This window comes from Glycine soja, unplaced genomic scaffold, assembly GCF_004193775.1.
Source record: "Glycine soja cultivar W05 unplaced genomic scaffold, ASM419377v2 tig00104265_1_pilon, whole genome shotgun sequence".
Classification (NCBI taxonomy): domain Eukaryota; kingdom Viridiplantae; phylum Streptophyta; class Magnoliopsida; order Fabales; family Fabaceae; genus Glycine; species Glycine soja.
The window spans coordinates 4077-28486 of record NW_021144414.1 but is presented as its reverse complement, the minus strand read 5'-3'; the positions used below and the strand labels follow the sequence as shown (position 1 = coordinate 28486).

Below are 24410 nucleotides of genomic sequence, written 5' to 3'. Positions count from 1 at the left end.
GAGGGACTTAGAACTGAAGGAGGCTCTCCAAATCTTGAATTCTCCTTCCCCTTCTTCCCTACTGTCCTAAAACCTTCACTTTGTTTTGCTCCCAACCCCACTCCTCCTCGTCTTTCCTCTCATTTATGTATCCAAGAACGACGCCGACTCTAAATCACTCTATGTCAATTTGGATGATAATGTGAGTCACCAGAAAGAAAGGTTCTTTTTGGTTTTCCATACCTCAGGTAAAGGTTCAACAATCTTATTGCCATTACTTTAATAACTTTAATACTAATTCTTTTGCCGCTCCCAGATTGAGTTAGATGAGCTGGAAAGTGTTTCCATTCTGTCAATGACCCTTGCATGGGATGAATTTTCCTTCTCTACTTTTCAAGAAGCCCATTATTCGCTTCAAGATTCTCTAGACCAGGTGCCTGACATGCCTTTTTGATATCTTTTCTGCTTTTGTTGTTTTATTTACCATCATTCCCTGCTTCTATCATTTTTCATGTAATTTGGAATATTTAAAGTTAAATGGTCAATTCTTTTTTGTATCAGTTTTTACACCTTTGTGAATGAAAAAAGGGAATCTTTCATTATGGTTTGGTTGGGCCTTTCTCTTTGTTTTCTATAATCTAGAGGATCCTTATCTTCTTGGGTTCTGAAAAAATAAAAACATCAACTCCCTCCTGTATTTATGCTTGATGTTATTTCCTACGGTGTGGTTATGTGTCATGTCTGGTCTACGATTGACACATGTAAATCCAAATGCACTAGAGCTGCTCTCAAAAATCTCAATTTGGTAGAAGATAGATATATTCCAAGGGTACAAGCTCATTTCTTTCCTAAGAATATGTAAGTTTTACTTGCAACTAGTTGTTACTTCCCTGAATTCCTTGTCCAAAAGTCAATGATGAATGTAACCCATGGTTTTCTTGAACTGAGAAGCATATTGGGTCAACATTTTGTCTGAGTTAGTGTGTAAAGCAAAAGACTAGTGCAAGCATACAAGCTTCAAAATGTAGTTAAGACTGCAGACAACTTCTGTTCATGTTTGAAGCTTGATAGAAACACAGATGTTAGCTATAGTAATATGAGGAAGGCTGCTTCTTGGGAAGATTTGACTGACAACTATTTATTCTGTTCTAAAGCTGTAGATCCTCAGTACAAGGATTTAAGGCATTTTCAGTGGCATTGGGAAAAGGGGGAGCCTGTCATTGTCAGCAATGTGCTTGAATGTACATCTGGTTTAAGCTGGAACCGCTTGTCATGTGCGTGCATTACGTCATGTAACTAATACCAAGCATGGCCAACATTTGGCGGAGAAAACAATTGATTGCTTAGATTGGACTGAGGTTTGCTTAATTTCCCAATCTTTAACTTTATTGACCATGGAGAGCTTTTTACACAAATTTCATTCTTCACCTTCATTCTCATGAAGATTATGTTTAATTGTTTGATGTTGGTACTTATTTTAACTGGAACCACTGCAGTTATGGCATTTGGAGAATTATTTAATATTAGCAATTTTATGTTGTTGAATTTCCTACATGTTTCCTGAATTCAGTAACTCCACCTTTTCTGGATTGAGACTTGAGAGTTATTTCAGTGCATTTAATATTGTCAGTTATTGAATTCCATAGAGTCATCAGAACAGAATGTCCTTGAAATATTTGTGAAGTACTGAAAAATTACAATTTTTGGTGGATGGTTCCACTTTAAGAAACAGTTTGTAGATGTTCTGCTATCTGGGTCATAAAGAGATACCGGCCTAAGGTGGAATGTTGGTAAACAAAACGCACATTAGGGTGATAATTAGAAATCATTTTTCTGAGTGTAGTTTTTATATCAGTCTCAAATTTTAAGCCCTTGTTTCATGCTTTATGCTGTCTCTCCATCATTCTCAAGAAATATGGCTAGTGTGATCAATTTATCCTGCTACCATCATCATCATATTCATCTTCTTAGTCCTAGGTTTGCTCCTTATCTTATCATCTTAGAAAATTTTATCTCAATGTTTGGCTGTTTCTTGTCCCTGCCCCATTTTGCTGTTTTTGCTTTGCCTGCCCAGACCTTTCTTGTTGCCCTTGCATCCTTTGGTATGTTTGTCTAGTTCTTAGACTTGCAGCATCTAGCTGATGTTGGGTAAATGTACTTTTTATTTTTTTTAGTTTGTTGAAAATGTTATTTTCGATTTGTACTCATTCTGTTTTTCTGTTTAGTAATCAGACTAGAGTAAATCATATCTGCTTTATTTTACTGATTTAGTAATTCTTTACTGGACTTGTTTATTCAGTTGCTGCTGATTTCTGCATTTCTCTTTGAGGTATTGGTTAAATGCAGGGGGAAATTAATATCCACCAACTTTTTACTGGCTATACAAATGGTCGTAGGGATTGGCTTGCTTGGCCACAGATATTGAAATTAAAAGATTGGCCTCCTTCTAATTTATTTGAGGAACAATTGCCTCGTCATTGTGCTGAGTTCATATCTTCCTTACCCTTCAAGGAATAGACTGATCCTCACAAAGGTTCTCTTAACCTTGCTGTGAAGTTGCCTAATGGTTCTCTAAAGCCAGACCTGGGCCAAAAACATATATTGCTTATGGATTTCCTCAGGAGCTTGGACGTGGTGATTCAGTGACTAAGCTCCATTGTGATATGTCTGATGCAGTATGCTCTATTTGCTTATTTCTTTCCTGGGCTGTTATTTTCAAGGATTTCTTCTAAATTATTTGAATTTTTTAAATAGATTTCATATTGGATGGTGTATAGTTTGTAGGATGTATAAAGTGTTGTCTTTGATAAGCCATTGCATTTCTCTGTTCTGTTTCTTATGAGTAGTTTGTGGCTTCAATTCAATGTCAGTTTTTAAGTTTTGTGCATTGTCTTCAATTCATAAACTCTTATTTGATTCTATATTTGACGAGTTATTTCCCTGGTTGTTATAATGATTGATTGATAATTAGAAAAACTACTCTTGTTTTGATAGTAGAATCATCACATTAGTATGGTTAAGGACTTGAAATGAATGATGCCTTTGGCTTAGAGAAGGCTTTAATTTGCGTATATATACTTATGTCAGTTGCATAGATTTTCCTGATCAAACATTGGTTAGTGTTTTGTATATTTTGCTGTATGTGGCCCTGAGTGCATGCTTATCAATGAAGGAATTGAAGCATTTTTTTTATAATAATTTTGCTGTTTTAGGTAAATGTGTTGACTCATATTGCTGAAGTGAAACTGGATTCTGATCAACTTACTGTCATTGAGAAGTTGAAGCAAAAGCATCTCGAGCAAGAGAAAAGGGAGCTACTTGGTGATGATCAGGATGGAGAAACTAATGTTGACATGCTTAATATAATTCATCTTCTACAATAAATGCTTTGGACAGGCAAACTAGTGTTGAAGTCATGGAACAAGAAGGTGGATTATGTGATGGGAAAGAAGTTGATCAGTTTCATCAACCGTCTGGTAGTAATGAGGTTGCCATTGCTAATGAGGATGGTATTTCATATGGATCAGAGCTCATAGAGGTTGCCAAAGTAAAAATAAATCAAGGTGATTTGTTGTTTGGGGGGGATGCTTCAGATGGTGCTCTCTGGGATATTTTTTGGAGACAGGATGTCCCTAAGTTGCAGGAATATCTGAAGAAGAATTTCAGAGAGTTTAGGTATGTCCATTGCTGTCGTTTAAAGCAGGTAAATTATTAAAATGATTCAGTTATCTGTCTGAGTACTCCTTATCAACCTGAGTCATTTATAACAAATATTTTCACCTTTAGGTTATATTTTTAAATTTTAATATTTGGAGCTTTGCACCCTTATAACATTGACATTCTCCCATTCCCTTATTTTATTCTGATAAAAATTTCATTAAATATGCATGTCATAAAGGATTGGGTGAAAGATCAAGCTGCTAATAAATAGTTATTTAGAAAATAAAAAAAATGTTTCCGTGTTTATTTTATTATGTGGTAAGGAGCTTTTCATTAATATGACAATAGATGTCATGCAATTGCAACTGTGTTCGTTCTTTAAACAAAGTCTGGGAATAGCATTATAGTGCAATTACCAGTCCAAAATACTCATTAATTTTCAAATAAATATGTTTTATAATTTGCAAAGTGAGAGAGTACAACTAGGAAATTGAGTGTATCCGACTAGACCGAGTTTCCCAGTTCTTACTGGTTCAGTGTTGGGTTGATTACATGGCACCGGGTTAGATGCATATCCGATTTGATATGTGACCCGAGCCGGTGCTATGCCCGGGTTCCGGTTTAACCGGTTGGCCTGGCTGGTCCAGTCTGAGTTTTATAACACTGCACACAAGATCCCTTTGGTCTTGAATCACAGACAGTACACTGCCCACTTACCTTGTACTGAAATTCAACATTTTATTAAAAGAACGAAGACAGCACGTTTGAACTCTATTCATGTTACATTAGGTAAAGTTTATGAATTGTTTATACTCTTTTTATTACAGCTCTAACAAAAAAACTAATTCAAATTCAATTTATAATCTTTTTTTTTTGCAGGATGATTGACTTTTGGATGTATAGGTCTTTACGCCTTTATCTTATTCTGCAATGACTCTGTGAGAGAGGAAGAATAAAAGGGAATGGAAGTTTGGAAAATTTTAGACTAGAAGAAAGCCAACTTAGAGTTGAGCTTTTTAAGAACAAATTCTATCTCAAAATCAATTATAAGATGAACAAGATTTTTAAAATTTAAATAACCAAATGGTCTAGATCTAAAAATAAGCTCTATTTCACCTAGATATCTAGCTTTGATGGTTGCCACCTTAGATTTTGGGAAATTTAATTCATGTACCATAGAAAAAAGAAGAAAATTATTCATTTGCCAGGTTATTTCTAGTTGTTATGTTTATCTGTTGTATTTGTCTGAAGTTTGTCCTTGTTATGTTTGTCTCTTGTATTATCAGTTGGATCATGCCAATGAATTATCAAACTCCCTGAAAGAAAGTGCCAATATTAACACTTTGGGCATCGCTTATTGTTGAAGAATGCACAAGACTTGGTTTGATGGTGAGATGATCTGATAAATATTACATATGCACCAATATTAATGCATGATTCTGATTTATTCTTTTGTTTAGTATTTGTGTATTGCTCCTGGATCTAGACCTTCCCCTGTTGCTGTTGCTGTTGCAAGTCACAAATTAATCACATGTATTTCATGCTTCGATGAGCGTTCACTTGCATATCATGCTGTTGGATATGGAAGAGGATCTCACATTCCAGCAGTAGCCATTACATCATCAGGCACTGCAGTTTCCAACCTTCTTCCTGCTGTATGTTTCATTAATATTGCTTGTTTTACATGGATGTCCTTATTTTCATGAATTTATTTTAGGGTAAAATACATTTTTGGTTCCCCTATAATGCTCAATCTGCAATTTTGGTCTCCTAGATACTTTTATTTTTCACTCAATGTTTGACCATGGATAATCAATTAACGCTCAACTAACAGAAGAACCAAAATCGCTGATTTTGAAAAATTGGGGGACTGAATGTCTTGATTTGGAAATAGGGGGATCAAAATTGCGGATTGAGCATTATAGGGGACCAATAGTGTATTTTAGCCTTTATTTTATTTTGAATGTGTGATGATTTATTAATTTCTTTCCTGTGACTTGGTTTGTTGTCATTCTGAATGCTGTTGCTAATACATGCATTGTTGGAGTTCAATTGGTTGCTTTGCTGGCTCTTTTTTTGCACTTAGTTTTTATTTTTATTTCCATCAACTTGATTTGTAGTTTTCTCTTTGAGTTTAATTCCCCTCAAGGTTTGAATTGTATTTGCTTTTAGAGTTTAATTCAAATTCACTAACTATGATAAAAATCTGATCATAAATTATCAACTATGATAAGAGTATTGATTTTTATAATAATTATTTAAAAATCGTATCTAAAATAATTTTTTAGAATAAATAATACATAGTAAATAATTTATGCACTGAAATTTTATAAAAACTTTTTACACTTTTATTTAATTATAAATTATCATATATATTAAGTCTGTTAACTTTTATAATAATTAATTTAATAATTTTTTATATGTCATCATTTCTAGTTAGTTGATTGAAAGTGTAAAAAACTTTTACACTATTATTTAATCACAAACTGTCATATGTGTGATAAATTTATTGATATTCATGATAATTATTATTAAAGTTATATGATAAATATTTCTAGTTGATTGATAATATAATTTTCTTGCACAAACAATGCACATGCCTATTAATTAACTCAATATTAAATTAATTTACAATTTTTTTTTTACATTTGACAGTATATCAAAATAAAACTTATGCTTTTATACAAAAACATGAGATCCTTAATGCACGTTGGTTTTATATTTTGTTATATTGTGTTCATGTGTTTTTTTATTTTTTTTTATACAGTGTTCTTGTATTCAATATACTTAAAAATGAAACACTTTCATGCATTCAAGTATACCAAACAAAATTCCAACACTATATTTTGGAGAAATATGGTTTCAATGTGTATTCTTTTTCAAATTTGTAAGAAGAATTTATTACTGTTTATGGTTAATATGGGCTGATATATATTTTTCCTGTAGGGACTGCAACCTAATCTACTAACTACTACTGAACTCTAATGCAGGTCAAGTCTGATCTGGCTAAAAATATCCAATCATTAGAACCAAACTCTAAATGTTATGTCTTGTAATGAGTGATTCTCTTACACTCTGAAGTATAACAATTTTACCTTATAAGGGTTCAATTCAATCAAAGTAAAATGGAAAGCGTTTCCTTATTTATCAAATATGCTTATGTTTTGTAATGTTCTTCTACTAATATGTGGCGAGCTTAATCCAAAGTGATCTTTCTTTTGGAACTATCCAGTTGAATAGCAGCATATTTCCAGCCTTGAACTTTATATTTTATTTGTGACTGTTCTTCTTTAAGAGTGGTTTATGAATGTGGTATTGATATTTGATGCACGATAACTGGCCTTCTGTCAGGTAAAGGTTCAACTTCTTATTGCCATTACTTTAATAACATTAAATACTAATTCTTTAGCCGCTCCCAGATTGAGTTAGATGAGCTGGAAAGTGTTTCCATTCTGTCCATGACCCTTGCATGGGATGAATTTTCCTTCTCTACTTTTCAAGAAGCCCATTATTCGCTTCAAGATTCTCTAGACCAGGTGCCTGACATGCCTTTTTGATATCTTTTCTGTTTTGTTGTTTTATTTACCATCATTCCCTGCTTCTATCATTTTTCATGTAATTTGGAACAATAGATGTTAACTTTTGGTGTTATCTTGATAGAGCATTTATTTTATTTAATTTTAACTTGCTAATCACATTTCTAGTATGCATGCTAAAGTGAACATAAGTATCATCACAAGTATGTTCAGCTTAGCAATAACATAAATATTGAAAAATTACAATGTTTTGTTACATTTATGTGGTGCCACTGCCTAGCTACTTGCTAAGAAACTTCTGTGTTTTAACCAACATGTTATTTTGCAGAAAAGTTGGCATCTAATTTTTTAGCCATTGAAATGCCTTCCCTGGCTTGCTGTGGAAAATGTCTTAATTTATGGTTTAAGAAGGATCTGATTAATATCTGACTAGTTGCACATTTTACATACCTTGTTTTCTATGGTATTTTAGAGTCCAAAGAAGGTCAACTTGGTTGCTGCTCTGGTTCGTGGTATGCTTGTTAAAGATGCATCGATGCTGTTGGAATCGACAATAAAACGAGCAGCAAAAACTGTATATCAGGTAGTAACACTAGGTATTTTCATTGTCACCTCATTGGACAAACTTGCAAAATCTATAATTTTAATGATCTGCTAATATAATATGTATTGTAAGACATTTTTCTGAAGGATTTACTGATCCTTGTTTTGGTCTTAACTAATGGAGCAGGTTAAAGAGTTCCATAGAAGAGATGGTTTTGAGGTAGCAAGTGCTGACAAGATGGCTAAGTCATGCATGGTTTATTTTGAAATGCATCTATCCCTAAGGAAAAAAATAATTACAAAAGCTTTTAATGGTAGTTATAGTATCTACAAGGAAACTTTTTGTAACCAGGTCTATTGCCTTTTTGTTTGAGTGACTGGACATGCAGGTACAATAATTGTTGTTGAAGATGACAAGGGACCTGAAAGAGGAATGCCGAGCTTCAATTCTGAGTTACCCAATTCCAATTCATGGTAAATTTTGTCTTTGCAATAGTTCTTGGATTAGGCTTTGCATATGTGGAAAAATCTTGTTCATTTGTTCAATCATTTTCTTTACTTTCTGCTGAATTTTTGTTGTGAAAGCTTTGTTTTACTTATTAGTTGCTCACTCGTGTGGTACATAAGATGTTTGTTGTGGTTTTACATTGAGATGTTTTTATTAGCCCTTTAATGATGTTGGATGATACTTAGAATATTTATAGCATTGTGATATTTGTGGTTGCTTGGTTTTCTTTGTTTATGAATAAGGAATAAAATACTAAAAGGGTGATACTTAGAATATTTATAACATTGTCGTATTTATAAACAGGGTTGAGGATGTTACAAGAGTTTGGGATCCTTGCTGACCAGTGACTAGGGTTGAGGATTTTACCAAGAGTTGAAGACCGTTGCTACTAGAATGTATGCAGCTTTTCTTTGTAAATGAATTTGAGCTAGTTGTAAGATTGTCACAATAGTTTTCCTAGCTATAGGAATTTGTTGGTTTTGAGCCAATTGATGACAATCATAATCTTCCAGGCTGAGAGGTAGTTGATTTGTTGTCTCTTTTGATGTGTAGGTCAAGGTAAAGAGAAATGTTGTTAATTAGTATCCTTTTAAGGTAAAAAAAAAGGAAGATTTTACCTATAAGCGGAGCTTCACAAAGGTACGTAGCATTTATGATTTAACTGTTTGTTGGGTTGACTTGGTTTTCTTCAGTTTTGTAGAAGGTACTAAGATGTAGGCATGCTAGATCCTTATTGCTTGACTGTTGACTATCCAAGAATTCTGGTAATACTAATTTCATATGGCTTATACTCATTTCAAGCTTTCTGGTAATACTCATTTCATAATGGCACTTAAAATTTTTTCAGTTGGATGGAAAGGCTACTTGTGTGTTACTGATTTCATATGGCTTATACTCAATTGGATGGAAAGGCTACTTAAAATTTTTTGTTTTTCTACTCTACTCTAGGTCCATTCTAGGTTTCTCTTTGACTCCTTGTTTGCTTTTGTGTGCTTTTCATTGCTTTAATTATTGAATAATCCTTGAAAATTTGTCTTGTTAAAACTCTATTGGTTTAGCTTTCATTTCATTTTTTTTTTGTCTTTGCTTATTGTTTGTCTCTTTGTTTCCTTGCTTGTGATTTGTCATATAGGGAAATGGAAAGGAGGATTGATGTCATACCTTGAAGAATTTGAGTCAAGAAGCAAGGGGTCAACCACAATTGAGGACTTTTTTTTTGTAATTGACAATTTGCTTTGCTTTCAAATTTTGTAACAAAAAGGTCTTTCATTGGAAGTAAGTTGGGAGCCTCCAATAGGTCACCCTACTTCCATTTGTGTGTAATAATTTTAGGCAATTTTCCCTTAGGATAGTGAGTGTTTTGTTGGGAACCTTAAATAAGATCATCCAAACACTCTTAGGATCCGCCTAGTTTGCATTTCTTGCACTTTAATTTCTTGCTTACTTTCATAGCTTATTTCCTTTACTCTCCATTGTCAAACCGCCTAGGTAGCTTGCCTTTTACCAATTAGTTTTTACCTTATCTTTCACACCTCTTTTAGTGTTTATTTTGGCTAGTTTCAATCATAGTTTCTTTTACCTTTTGTTTTCAAACCCCCAACAAGAAAGAACCATAACTTAGGAACCAACATGAGTCTTCATTCTTCATCTAGTGTTAATGGTGAGGGTTTTACTCCTAAGGACCCCTTGTATAAGATATTAGATGAGTTGAGATCCCTTAATTAGGGTTTAGAAGTATTGACTAATCAAGGTTTAGGTCTAGTTGACTTGTTGGTGTTTAAGGGTATTTGACAAATTTGGGTTTATGGGTATTTCACTAATTAGGGTGATTTGTACTTGACTAATTAGGGTTTTGTGTTCATTGACCAATTAGGGTTTATGACTATTTTAAAAACTTAGGGTTTACGGATACTTCACTAATTAGAGTTTACGGGTATTTGACAACTTAGTGTTTAGGTTTTAGGGGTATTTGAGTAACGAGGGTTTATGTGTAGTTGAGTAATTAGGGTTTAGTGTTACTTGACCAATTAGCGTTTAGGATTATTTGACAAATTAGAGTTACTTGACTAATTAGAGTTTAGGGTTATATGACAAATTAGGGTTACTTGACTAATTATAATTTAGGGGTATTTTACAAATAAGGTTTTTTGGTTACTTGACAAATTAGGATTTAGCGGTATTTGACTAATTACGGTTTATGGGTACTTGAGTAGTTAAGGTTTAGGGGTATTTGACAAAGTAGGAAATAAGGATATTTGACTAATAAGGGTTTAGGGGTACTTGACTAATTAGGTTACTTGACTAAGTAGGATTTAGGGGTATTTGAAAAATTAGATGTTTAGGGTTACTTGAGAAATTGGGGTTTATGTGTGTTTGACTATTTCAGATTTATGTGTACTTGACTAATTAGGGTTTTGTGTTACTTAACTAATTAGGGTTTATGGTTATTTGACAAATTAGACTTTAGGGTTACTTTGCTAGTTATGGTTTAGGGGTATTTATGGTTATTTGACAAATTAGACTTTAGGGTTACTTTGCTATTTATGGTTTAGGGGTATTTCAAAGATAAGGGTTTAGGATTACTTGACTGATTGAGTTTTAATGGGTATTTGACAAAGTAGGGTTCAGGGTTTCTTTACAAATAAGCTTTTAGTGGTATTTGACTAATTATGGTTTATTGTACTTGACTTATTAGGGTTTAGTGTTACATGACCAATTAGGGTTTAGGGTTATTTGAAAAGATAGGGTTGCTTGACTAATTGGGTTTAGGGGTATTTGACAAATAAGGGTTTAGGGTTACTTGACGAATTCGGATTTAGGGGTATTTGACTAATGAGGGTTTATGTGTAGTTGAGTTAATTAGGGTTTAGTGTTACTTGGCCAATTAGGGTTTAGGGGTATTTGACAAATTAGGGTTACTTGACTAATTAGGGTTTATGGGTATTTGAAAATTAAGGTTTAGGGTTACTTGACAATTTGGGGTTTAGGTGTATGTGACTAATTAAGATTTATAGGTACTTGACTAATTAAGGTTTAGTGGTACTTGACTAATTAGGGTGTAGGGTTATTTGACAAATTAGAATATTGTGTTACTTGACCAATTAGGGTTTAGGGTTATTTGACAATTTAGGGTTATTTGATTTATTAGGGTTTATGAGTATTTGAAAATTTAGGATTCACGTGTTACTTGACAAATTGGGGTTTATGTGTACTTGACTAATTAGGGTTTAGTGTTACTTGAATGCTTAGGGTTTAGGGTTATTTTACAAATTAGGGATACAGTTACTTGACTAATTAGGGTTTATCTATATTTGATAGATCATGGTTTAGGTTTACTTTACTAATTGGGGTTTAAGTGTGTTTGATAAATTAGGGTTTAGGGTTATTTGAAAAAATAGGGTTGCTTGACTAATTGGGTTTAGGGATATTTGACAAATAAGGGTTTAGGGTTACTTGACAAATTCGGGTTTAGGGGTATTTGACTAATGAGGGTTTATAGGTAGTTGAGTAATTAGGGTTTAGTGTTACTTGGCCAATTAGGGTTTAGGGGTATTTGACAAATTAGGGTTACTTGACTAATTAGGGTTTATGGGTATTTGAGGAGAAAATGACTTTTATCTTGTTAGTGGCCTGCACAAAATTGCAGGAATGAGGAGAAAATGAGTTTGTTGCAGTACCAAATACCTTAAATACTTCTTCCTCATCACCTAGCCACCAAGTCAATTTCCCTTCCTTGACATCAATCAATGTTCGTATTGTGTTGAGGAAGAGTTTTCCCAAAATAATTGGTGTGACTTCATTCTCCTCTATATCCAGAATCATAAAGTCCACAGGGAAAATGAATTTTCTGACCTTGATCAGTAAGTCTTCCACTATCCCTTGTGGGAAGCAGAGAGTCCTATTTGCAAGCGGAGAGTCCTATTATTATTATTCTTGTTGTTGTTGTTGTTGTTGTTGTTGTTGTTGTATTATGAAAGAAAACTGAACAACATTGAAAAACAATAATTTTGTACCCATCGTCATCATTTATTTGCCGAGTAAAATCAAGTAATACCCAGAAAAATATCTTGGAATGAGTAAAGATACCAAGTACTAATCCAAATCCAAATAGTCAAATACATAGAGTTTAGTTCAAATGCAAACAAATTGATCAAAAAAGTAAAGACGATAATATCAGTCACATATCAAGATGATCAGAAAAACCTGAAAGATGGAGCTAACCTCATTATTTGAAAACATTGAAATTATCCATTTGTTTCCTATAATTGTAATAACTTTCCCTTTTAGTCCGTATAGTTTAAAACATCTCATTTTGGTGCCTATAGTTGCAATTCTTTACCTTTTTGGTCCTCACTATCAAGTATCCATTTACATAGTTTGAAACGAATGTGGCATGGCTCATTTAATCCACCTTCATCTCAAAGGTGTTAGGTGACTTTAGACAACAAGGAGAAAAAGGTGATTGCAAATATATGGCATATAATCATGGATTCAATTTCTCATTTATTTTTTTGGCTAGCGCTTGTAGTCTACATGGGTGGAGTTTGAGAAAGACACATTGATTCATTTTCTCTCTCTTCTTGTTGACTCATAACCTCAACTACTCAGATCCGCCTTCTTTGGTTCAAATCATGCACTATAAGATTAGATATAATCTAGCCCAATGACTTTCCTAGAGACATGAGCCTAGCTACATTGCTTTCCCAGATTAATCAGTCTAGCCTCACAATGTTAGGAACAAAATTGAAATGATGAAGAAAAGAATTGTACTAAATATAAGAAAAGAACAGAAAATAGAAGAGAATATTTCATATCCTTCTTTCCCTATTTATATCTAATAAAACCCTTTAATTAACTAACTCATTAATAGTCCAAATATCCTTCTCATTGTATCCTAAATCCTAACACACAACTTTACCACAAGTATCACTAAACCCTAAATCCTAAACCCCAAGCCCTAAACCCCAAACCCTAAACACACAACTTTAATCCATGCATTGAAGGCTTCAAATATTGCAAGCCACTTGTGCAATTAGATGGGACATTTTTAACTGGCAAATACCATGGTACTTTGTTAACTCCCATCGGACAAGATTGTAGTAGGAACAATTTTCCACTTGATTTTGCAGTTGTTGAGAGCGAGACTAGAGAAGCTTGGATGTGGTTCTTGCATTATTTGCGAAGATATGTTACTTCGCAACCAAATTTATGTATTATATCAGACAGGGGAACCAGTTTGCTAGCAGCTTTACAATCCGAACGTGTTGGTTGGAATGAACCAGATGTTTCGTCTGTGTATTGCATTCGCCACATTGCATCAAATTTCAACAAACAGTTTAAAAATGTTGACTTAAAAAAACAAGTAATCAATATGGGTATGTTTCTTCCTATTTCATGCATCATATTCTTGCTTTATTACATGTTTACTATTTATTACTCATTTTTCTATCTTTTCGCACATGGTATGAGATGAGGAAACTACGATTTGAGGCTAAGTTGCTCGCTATGCGAGCAAAGTTTCCACAAGCAGCAGATTAGTTGGATCAAATTCCTAAGAGTAAATGGACTCAAGCGTATGATAAAGGAAAACAGTATGACCATATGACTACCAACCTTGCTAAATGTATGAATTCTGTTTTGAAAGGAGCCCGAGCATTACCTATTACTGCCTTAGTCAATGAAACATTTAATAAAATAAATGATTCATTTGTTACTAACGGCATCAAAATCATGAATATGATAAAGACAGGGCATAGGTACTCCAAAGACGTATATGTCATGATGCAAGAAAATCAACACATTGCTACCTCGCATTATGTTCGCATGTATGTTCGAGAAACAGGGGAGTTTGAGGTTCAAGAAATTGCAAATACGCGACTTGATCGACGAGCAATGGCATGCACTGTCAAATTGAATGAATGGTCGTGTGATTGCGGACAATTTCAAGCACTTCGACTACCTTGCTTGCATGCAATTGCAGCGTGTGTTTTTTGCAATTTAAATTATGATGACTTTGTTGACCCTGTATACAAGTTGGAAAACATTTTCAAAGTTTATCAACATCATTTTCATTCCCTAGGAAGTGAAGACACATGGCCACAATATTTAGATTCGTATTTTATGTCTGATCCTTCGAAACGACGATTGACATCAGGCAAGCCGACCACTACTCGAATACATAATGAGATGGATGAACCAATTCCAAATAGGCCTAAGAAATGCTCATTATGTAGAAGTGAAGGACATAATCGGACTAACTGTCCATACAAACAAGTACATGACTAAAATAACTTGTAATTTTTATGTTTTTCTTTCATTTGTATTGTGCGTTTTATATTAATATATTAATTATGTTATTTTTAATTTTTATTGATAGATTATTTAAACTTTAAATAAGAAACATTTAAAGTAAACTATATTCAAAATATATATAACATGTTTTAAATAATAAAACATTAAAATAAAATAATAACATATCAAATAAAATCACAAAAAATATACTAATAAAATCAACTTAATATTATTTATTATATATTTAAATATATTTTTAACTTTTTTTATTTAAAATAAAAATAAAATTGTAAAAAATATTAAATTTAAAAGAAAAAACATATTTACGAAAAGAAAAAAAAAAGGTTAACATAACAAAAATATGTCTACAAATAATAAAAAAGCATTTAAAAAATTTAACAACTTAAAGCAAGTTGGTCCATGCTATCATAAATCATGTTTACAGCATAAGTTAAATTTGACTACTTTATTTCTGGCAAGATTCCATGCTATCATAAATCATTTCACCATAAATGACCGTATAAGCATGCTTCATGACTACTTTTATTCTATTCATGCATGTGCAACCTTCACGGGTGTAAATTATTCGAGCCTATGAAGCTTGTTTTCAGCATTATTGTTCTAAAGTTATTCCCTTGACGGTTGTTTTCTGCTATTTCAGTGTTGTAATGTGAGTGAACAATGCATTGCATTAACGTGAGTGAACAATACACTACTGATCTAAAGCTTGTTTTTCTTTGCTGCATGAACAATACACTACGCATGCTATTTTCAAGGATGCGTGCTTTTTCTTGTTTTCTTTGCTGCACAAGTGAACTAATGGCATGTTCTAAAGCTTGTTTTTCTTTGCTGAAAATAATTAATTAGTTTTGCATTTTTAATATCACTTAGTTATTATTAATTTATGGTTTAGTGTTAAATTAATTTTGGTAAATTATTATTTTGTGTTTTAGAATAATAGTGTTTAGTTATTATTAATTTACAGTTTAGGTAGATAAATTATTATACATGATAAATTAATTTTCTTAAATTATTATTTTATGTTTTAGAACAATAGTGTTTAGTTATTATTAATTTACCGCTTAGTTAGATAAATTATTATACATGGAAAATTATTTTTTTTATTAAATTATTATTTTATGTTTTAGAATAATAGTGCTTAGTTATTATTAATTTACGAATTAGTTACATAAATTATTATACATGTTAAATTAATTTTGTTAAATTATTATTTTGTGTGTTAGAATATTAGTGTTTAGTTGTAGCATGAACGATTCAATAAACACTGTTCACTCGCGTGAAATTTATAAAAGGAGGGTTCATTCTCACCTCGGTGCATATGTTGCATCCAAACAATTAATTGGTTCTCTCATTTTGATGTGTTTCTTAGAGTCATACTGACATAATTTTTTTAGTGTTACACACACGAAAAAGATATTTAAAAATGTTTTTTTACGTTACATAGAATCCAATGATTCCTTACTAATCAATAATTCTTTTACAGATGACTATTGAACAACCCATAATAAGAGATAATGTTAGCGACTTCAGTGATGACGAGCAACAACATGATTTTGATGAACATGGTGAACCAAACAATTATGCGTTTTATTTGTATTGTGTGTTTTATATTAATGTATTAATTATGCTATTTTTAATTTTTATTGATAGATTATTTAAACTTTAAATAAAAAAAATTTAAAGTAAACTATATTAAAAATATATATAACATGTTTTAAATAATAAAACATTAAAATAAAATAATAACATATAAAATAAAATCACAAAAAATATACTAATAAAATCAACTTAATATTATTTATCATATATTTAAATATATTTTTTAACTTTTTTATTTAAAATAAAAATAAAAATGTAAAAAATATTAAATTTAAAAGAAAAAACAGATTTAGGAAAAGAAAAAAAAATAGGTTAACATAACAAAAACATGTCTACAAATAGTAAAAAAATATTTAAAAAATTTAACAAAAAGAAAAAAAAAATAGTTTTACGAATTTTTAAAGTTGTAAAACAAAATATGACTTCCGTTTTAAAAAAATGACTTTAAAAGTCGTAAAAAAAATAACATTTGCACTGAAGTCGTACATATTTTTACGACTTCAGTTAAAAAAAATTTAAAAAAAAATAACAAGTCGTAGCCGGTGTTATTACTTCTGAGTCAGAAGTCCTAATACCTGTTTCGACTTACCCCATTTTGAGTAATTTTTTTAAAATATATCCCCAATTGAAAAATTGAATATTTTTTGTTTATCCCTAATTGATAAAAAAGCTTATAAGTAGACTCTTTTTCCCTTATTTTTACCTAATGCCAATAATATAAGATGTTCAATTTTATAATTATGTTGATAATTTTCTTTTTTATATATATAGATAGTGAATAAAAGGTAAATGTAATAATCTCCTATTCTTACCAATATCAATAATATAATGTTCAATCTTATTTTTAATATTTTGATTTTATATCCGTTAGCGGTGAATTTGGCCGTTAGAATATCAATACTATAATGTCCTTTGGCGGTTTTCTTTTATATATAGAGAGTGAGAGTTTAGCGGTGAATTTGGCGGTGCGGTGAATTTGGAGGAGGGACTTAGAAACTGAAGGAGGCTCTCCAAATCTTGAATTCTCCTTCCCCTTCTTCCCCTACTGTCCTAAGACCTTCACTTTGTTTTGCTCCCAACCCCACTCCTCCTCGGTCTTTCCTCTCATTTATGTATCCAAGAACGACGCCGACTCTAAATCACTCTATGTCAATTTGGATGATAATGTGAGTCACCAGAAAGAAAGGTTCTTTTTGGTTTTCCATACCTCAGGTAAAGGTTCAACAATCTTATTGCCATTACTTTAATAACTTTAAATACTAATTCTTTTGCCGCTCCCAGATTGAGTTAGATGAGCTGGAAAGTGTTTCCATTCTGTCAATGACCCTTGCATGGGATGAATTTTCCTTCTCTACTTTTCAAGAAGCCCATTATTCGCTTCAAGATTCTCTAGACCAGGTGCCTGACATGCCTTTTTGATATCTTTTCTGCTTTTGTTGTTTTATTTACCATCATTCCCTGCTTCTATCATTTTTCATGTAATTTGGAATATTTAAAGTTAAATGGTCAATTCTTTTTTGTATCAGTTTTTACACCTTTGTGAATGAAAAAAGGGAATCTTTCATTATGGTTTGGTTGGGCCTTTCTCTTTGTTTTCTATAATCTAGAGGATCCTTATCTTCTTGGGTTCTGAAAAAATAAAAACATCAACTCCCTCCTGTATTTATGCTTGATGTTATTTCCTACGGTGTGGGTTATGTGTCATGTCTGGTCTACGATTGACACATGTAAATCCAAATGCACTAGAGCTGCTCTCAAAAATCTCAATTTGGTAGAAGATAGATATATTCCAAGGGTACAAGCTCATTTCTTTCCTAAGAATATGTAAGTTTTACTTGCAACTAGTTGTTACTTCCCTGAATTCCTTGTCCAAAAGTCAATGATGAATGTAACCATGGTTTTCTTGAACTGAGAAGCATATTGGGTCAACATTTTGTCTGAGTTAGTGTGTAAAGCAAAAGAACTAGTGCAAGCATACAAGCTTCAAAATGTAGTTAAGACTGCAGACAACTTCTGTTCATGTTTGAAGCTTGATAGAAACACAGATGTTAGCTATAGTAATATGAGGAAGGCTGCTTCTTGGGAAGATTTGACTGACAACTATTTATTCTGTTCTAAAGCTGTAGATCCTCAGTACAAGGATTTAAGGCATTTTCAGTGGCATTGGGAAAAGGGGGAGCCTGTCATTGTCAGCAATGTGCTTGAATGTACATCTGGTTTAAGCTGGGAACCGCTTGTCATGTGGCGTGCATTACGTCATGTAACTAATACCAAGCATGGCCAACATTTGGCGGAGAAAACAATTGATTGCTTAGATTGGACTGAGGTTTGCTTAATTTCCCAATCTTTAACTTTATTGACCATGGAGAGCTTTTTACACAAATTTCATTCTTCACCTTCATTCTCATGAAGATTATGTTTAATTGTTTAATGTTGGTACTTATTTTAACTGGAACCACTGCAGTTATGGCATTTGGAGAATTATTTAATATTAGCAATTTTTATGTTGTTGAATTTCCTACATGTTTCCTGAATTCAGTAACTCCACCTTTTCTGGATTGAGACTTGAGAGTTATTTCAGTGCATTTAATATTGTCAGTTATTGAATTCCATAGAGTCATCAGAACAGAATGTCCTTGAAATATTTTGTGAAGTACTGAAAAATTACAATTTTTTGGTGGATGGTTCCACTTTAAGAAACAGTTTGTAGATGTTCTGCTATCTGGGTCATAAAGAGATACCGGCCTAAGGTGGAATGTTGGTAAACAAAACGCACATTAGGGTGATAATTAGAAATCATTTTTCTGAGTGTAGTTTTTATATCAGTCTCAAATTTTAAGCCCTTGTTTCATGCTTTATGCTGTCTCTCCATCATTCTCAAGAAATATGGCTAGTGTGATCAATTTATCCTGCTACCATCATCATCATATTCATCTTCTTAGTCCTAGGTTTTGCTCCTTATCTTATCATCTTAGAAAATTTTATCTCAATGTTTGGCTGTTTCTTGTCCCTGCCCCATTTTGCTGTTTTTGCTTTGCCTGCCCAGACCTTTCTTGTTGCCCTTGCATCCTTTGGTATGTTTGTCTAGTTCTTAGACTTGCAGCATCTAGCTGATGTTGGGTAAAATGTACTTTTTATTTTTTTTAGTTTGTTGAAAATGTTATTTTCGATTTGTACTCATTCTGTTTTTCTGTTTAGTAATCAGACTAGAGTAAATCATATCTGCTTTATTTTACTGATTTAGTAATTCTTTACTGGACTTGTTTATTCAGTTGCTGCTGATTTCTGCATTTCTCTTTTGAGGTATTGGTTAAATGCAGGGGGAAATTAATATCCACCAACTTTTTACTGGCTATACAAATGGTCGTAGGGATTGGCTTGCTTGGCCACAGATATTGAAATTAAAAGATTGGCCTCCTTCTAATTTATTTGAGGAACAATTGCCTCGTCATTGTGCTGAGTTCATATCTTCCTTACCCTTCAAGGAATAGACTGATCCTCACAAAGGTTCTCTTAACCTTGCTGTGAAGTTGCCTAATGGTTCTCTAAAGCCAGACCTGGGGCCAAAAACATATATTGCTTATGGATTTCCTCAGGAGCTTGGACGTGGTGATTCAGTGACTAAGCTCCATTGTGATATGTCTGATGCAGTATGCTCTATTTGCTTATTTCTTTCCTGGGCTGTTATTTTCAAGGATTTCTTCTAAATTATTTGAATTTTTTAAATAGATTTCATATTGGATGGTGTATAGTTTGTAGGATGTATAAAGTGTTGTCTTTGATAAGCCATTGCATTTCTCTGTTCTGTTTCTTATGAGTAGTTTGTGGCTTCAATTCAATGTCAGTTTTTAAGTTTTGTGCATTGTCTTCAATTCATAAACTCTTATTTGATTCTATATTTGACGAGTTATTTCCCTGGTTGTTATAATGATTGATTGATAATTAGAAAAACTACTCTTGTTTTGATAGTAGAATCATCACATTAGTATGGTTAAGGACTTGAAATGAATGATGCCTTTGGCTTAGAGAAGGCTTTAATTTGCGTATATATACTTATGTCAGTTGCATAGATTTTCCTGATCAAACATTGGTTAGTGTTTTGTATATTTTGCTGTATGTGGCCCTGAGTGCATGCTTATCAATGAAGGAATTGAAGCATTTTTTTTTATAATAATTTTGCTGTTTTAGGTAAATGTGTTGACTCATATTGCTGAAGTGAAACTGGATTCTGATCAACTTACTGTCATTGAGAAGTTGAAGCAAAAGCATCTCGAGCAAGAGAAAAGGGAGCTACTTGGTGATGATCAGGATGGAGAAACTAATGTTGACATGCTTAATATAATTCATCTTCTACAATAAATGCTTTGGACAGGCAAACTAGTGTTGAAGTCATGGAACAAGAAGGTGGATTATGTGATGGGAAAGAAGTTGATCAGTTTCATCAACCGTCTGGTAGTAATGAGGTTGCCATTGCTAATGAGGATGGTATTTCATATGGATCAGAGCTCATAGAGGTTGCCAAAGTAAAAATAAATCAAGGTGATTTGTTGTTTGGGGGGGATGCTTCAGATGGTGCTCTCTGGGATATTTTTTGGAGACAGGATGTCCCTAAGTTGCAGGAATATCTGAAGAAGAATTTCAGAGAGTTTAGGTATGTCCATTGCTGTCGTTTAAAGCAGGTAAATTATTAAAATGATTCAGTTATCTGTCTGAGTACTCCTTATCAACCTGAGTCATTTATAACAAATATTTTCACCTTTAGGTTATATTTTTAAATTTTAATATTTGGAGCTTTGCACCCTTATAACATTGACATTCTCCCATTCCCTTATTTTATTCTGATAAAAATTTCATTAAATATGCATGTCATAAAGGATTGGGTGAAAGATCAAGCTGCTAATAAATAGTTATTTAGAAAATAAAAAAAATGTTTCCGTGTTTATTTTATTATGTGGTAAGGAGCTTTTCATTAATATGACAATAGATGTCATGCAATTGCAACTGTGTTCGTTCTTTAAACAAAGTCTGGGAATAGCATTATAGTGCAATTACCAGTCCAAAATACTCATTAATTTTTCAAATAAATATGTTTTATAATTTGCAAAGTGAGAGAGTACAACTAGGAAATTGAGTGTATCCGACTAGACCGAGTTTCCCAGTTCTTACTGGTTCAGTGTTGGGTTGATTACATGGCACCGGGTTAGATGCATATCCGATTTGATATGTGACCCGAGCCGGTGCTATGCCCGGGTTCCGGTTTAACCGGTTGGCCTGGCTGGTCCAGTCTGAGTTTTATAACACTGCACACAAGATCCCTTTGGTCTTGAATCACAGACAGTACACTGCCCACTTACCTTGTACTGAAATTCAACATTTTATTAAAAGAACGAAGACAGCACGTTTGAACTCTATTCATGTTACATTAGGTAAAGTTTATGAATTGTTTATACTCTTTTTATTACAGCTCTAACAAAAAAACTAATTCAAATTCAATTTATAATCTTTTTTTTTTTGCAGGATGATTGACTTTTGGATGTATAGGTCTTTACGCCTTTATCTTATTCTGCAATGACTCTGTGAGAGAGGAAGAATAAAAGGGAATGGAAGTTTGGAAAATTTTAGACTAGAAGAAAGCCAACTTAGAGTTGAGCTTTTTAAGAACAAATTCTATCTCAAAATCAATTATAAGATGAACAAGATTTTTAAAATTTAAATAACCAAATGGTCTAGATCTAAAAATAAGCTCTATTTCACCTAGATATCTAGCTTTGATGGTTGCCACCTTAGATTTTGGGAAATTTAATTCATGTACCATAGAAAAAAGAAGAAAATTATTCATTTGCCAGGTTATTTCTAGTTGTTATGTTTATCTGTTGTATTTGTCTGAAGTTTGTCCTTGTTATGTTTGTCTCTTGTATTATCAGTTGGATCATGCCAATGAATTATCAAACTCCCTGAAAGAAAGTGCCAATATTAACACTTTGGGCATCGCTTATTGTTGAAGAATGCACAAGACTTGGTTTGATGGTGAGATGATCTGATAAATATTACATATGCACCAATATTAATGCATGATTCTGATTTATTCTTTTGTTTAGTATTTGTGTATTGCTCCTGGATCTAGACCTTCCCCTGTTGCTGTTGCTGTTGCAAGTCACAAATTAATCACATGTATTTCATGCTTCGATGAGCGTTCACTTGCATATCATGCTGTTGGATATGGAAGAGGATCTCACATTCCAGCAGTAGCCATTACATCATCAGGCACTGCAGTTTCCAACCTTCTTCCTGCTGTATGTTTCATTAATATTGCTTGTTTTACATGGATGTCCTTATTTTCATGAATTTATTTTAGGGTAAAATACATTTTTGGTTCCCCTATAATGCTCAATCTGCAATTTTGGTCTCCTAGATACTTTTATTTTTCACTCAATGTTTGACCATGGATAATCAATTAACGGTCAACTAACAGAAGAACCAAAATCGCTGATTTTGAAAAATTGGGGGACTGAATGTCTTGATTTGGAAATAGGGGGATCAAAATTGCGGATTGAGCATTATAGGGGACCAATAGTGTATTTTAGCCTTTATTTTATTTTGAATGTGTGATGATTTATTAATTTCTTTCCTGTGACTTGGTTTGTTGTCATTCTGAATGCTGTTGCTAATACATGCATTGTTGGAGTTCAATTGGTTGCTTTGCTGGCTCTTTTTTTGCACTTAGTTTTTATTTTTATTTCCATCAACTTGATTTGTAGTTTTCTCTTTGAGTTTAATTCCCCTCAAGGTTTGAATTGTATTTGCTTTTAGAGTTTAATTCAAATTCACTAACTATGATAAAAATCTGATCATAAATTATCAACTATGATAAGAGTATTCATTTTTATAATAATTATTTAAAAATCGTATCTAAAATAATTTTTTAGAATAAATAATACATAGTAAATAATTTATGCACTGAAATTTTATAAAAACTTTTTACACTTTTATTTAATTATAAATTATCATATATATTAAGTCTGTTAACTTTTATAATAATTAATTTAATAATTTTTTATATGTCATCATTTCTAGTTAGTTGATTGAAAGTGTAAAAAACTTTTACACTATTATTTAATCACAAACTGTCATATGTGTGATAAATTTATTGATATTCATGATAATTATTATTAAAGTTATATGATAAATATTTCTAGTTGATTGATAATATAATTTTCTTGCACAAACAATGCACATGCCTATTAATTAACTCAATATTAAATTAATTTACAATTTTTTTTTTTACATTTGACAGTATATCAAAATAAAACTTATGCTTTTATACAAAAACATGAGATCCTTAATGCACGTTGGTTTTATATTTTGTTATATTGTGTTCATGTGTTTTTTTATTTTTTTTTATACAGTGTTCTTGTATTCAATATACTTAAAAATGAAACACTTTCATGCATTCAAGTATACCAAACAAAATTCCAACACTATATTTTGGAGAAATATGGTTTCAATGTGTATTCTTTTTCAAATTTGTAAGAAGAATTTATTACTGTTTATGGTTAATATGGGCTGATATATATTTTTCCTGTAGGGACTGCAACCTAATCTACTAACTACTACTGAACTCTAATGCAGGTCAAGTCTGATCTGGCTAAAAATATCCAATCATTAGAACCAAACTCTAAATGTTATGTCTTGTAATGAGTGATTCTCTTACACTCTGAAGTATAACAATTTTACCTTATAAGGGTTCAATTCAATCAAAGTAAAATGGAAAGCGTTTCCTTATTTATCAAATATGCTTATGTTTTGTAATGTTCTTCTACTAATATGTGGCGAGCTTAATCCAAAGTGATCTTTCTTTTGGAACTATCCAGTTGAATAGCAGCATATTTTCAGCCTTGAACTTTATATTTTATTTGTGACTGTTCTTCTTTAAGAGTGGTTTATGAATGTGGTATTGATATTTGATGCACGATAACTGGCCTTCTGTCAGGTAAAGGTTCAACTTCTTATTGCCATTACTTTAATAACATTAAATACTAATTCTTTAGCCGCTCCCAGATTGAGTTAGATGAGCTGGAAAGTGTTTCCATTCTGTCCATGACCCTTGCATGGGATGAATTTTCCTTCTCTACTTTTCAAGAAGCCCATTATTCGCTTCAAGATTCTCTAGACCAGGTGCCTGACATGCCTTTTTGATATCTTTTCTGTTTTGTTGTTTTATTTACCATCATTCCCTGCTTCTATCATTTTTCATGTAATTTGGAACAATAGAT

At 32.4% G+C, this 24410-nt stretch overlaps 1 protein-coding gene, 3 long non-coding RNA genes and 2 pseudogenes across 5 annotated transcripts; all 6 read left to right on the top strand.

Moving 5' to 3' along the window:
- Positions 1 to 115: 115 nt before the first annotated feature.
- LOC114404491 lies at positions 116 to 701 on the top strand. The gene is made up of 3 exons (XR_003665006.1): positions 116 to 227; positions 296 to 412; positions 541 to 701. It is a non-coding gene; the product is annotated as an uncharacterized LOC114404491 (long non-coding RNA).
- Positions 702 to 1075: 374 nt separating this feature from the next.
- Positions 1076 to 6791, top strand: LOC114404486 (annotated as a pseudogene).
- Positions 4941 to 6791, top strand: LOC114404487 (protein PHYLLO, chloroplastic-like). The gene is made up of 3 exons (XM_028367412.1): positions 4941 to 5028; positions 5100 to 5294; positions 6630 to 6791. Exons 1-3 carry the CDS (start codon positions 5026 to 5028, stop codon positions 6693 to 6695), a joined length of 264 nt encoding a protein of 87 aa, XP_028223213.1. The 5' UTR covers positions 4941 to 5025; the 3' UTR covers positions 6696 to 6791.
- A 488-nt stretch (positions 6792 to 7279) lies between these two features.
- LOC114404489 lies at positions 7280 to 9265 on the top strand. 2 transcript variants are annotated; one of them, XR_003665004.1, is made up of 5 exons: positions 7280 to 7758; positions 7906 to 8192; positions 8530 to 8621; positions 8779 to 8784; positions 8919 to 9265. It is a non-coding gene; the product is annotated as an uncharacterized LOC114404489 (long non-coding RNA). The 2 variants fall into 2 exon arrangements; XR_003665003.1 differs by lacking the exon at positions 8919 to 9265 and having other exon boundaries at positions 7281 to 7758; positions 8779 to 8831.
- Positions 9266 to 17096: 7831 nt separating this feature from the next.
- On the top strand, positions 17097 to 18249 carry LOC114404490. The gene is made up of 3 exons (XR_003665005.1): positions 17097 to 17349; positions 17419 to 17535; positions 17664 to 18249. It is a non-coding gene; the product is annotated as an uncharacterized LOC114404490 (long non-coding RNA).
- Positions 18250 to 18253: 4 nt separating this feature from the next.
- LOC114404485 lies at positions 18254 to 23003 on the top strand (annotated as a pseudogene).
- Positions 23004 to 24410: the final 1407 nt, after the last annotated feature.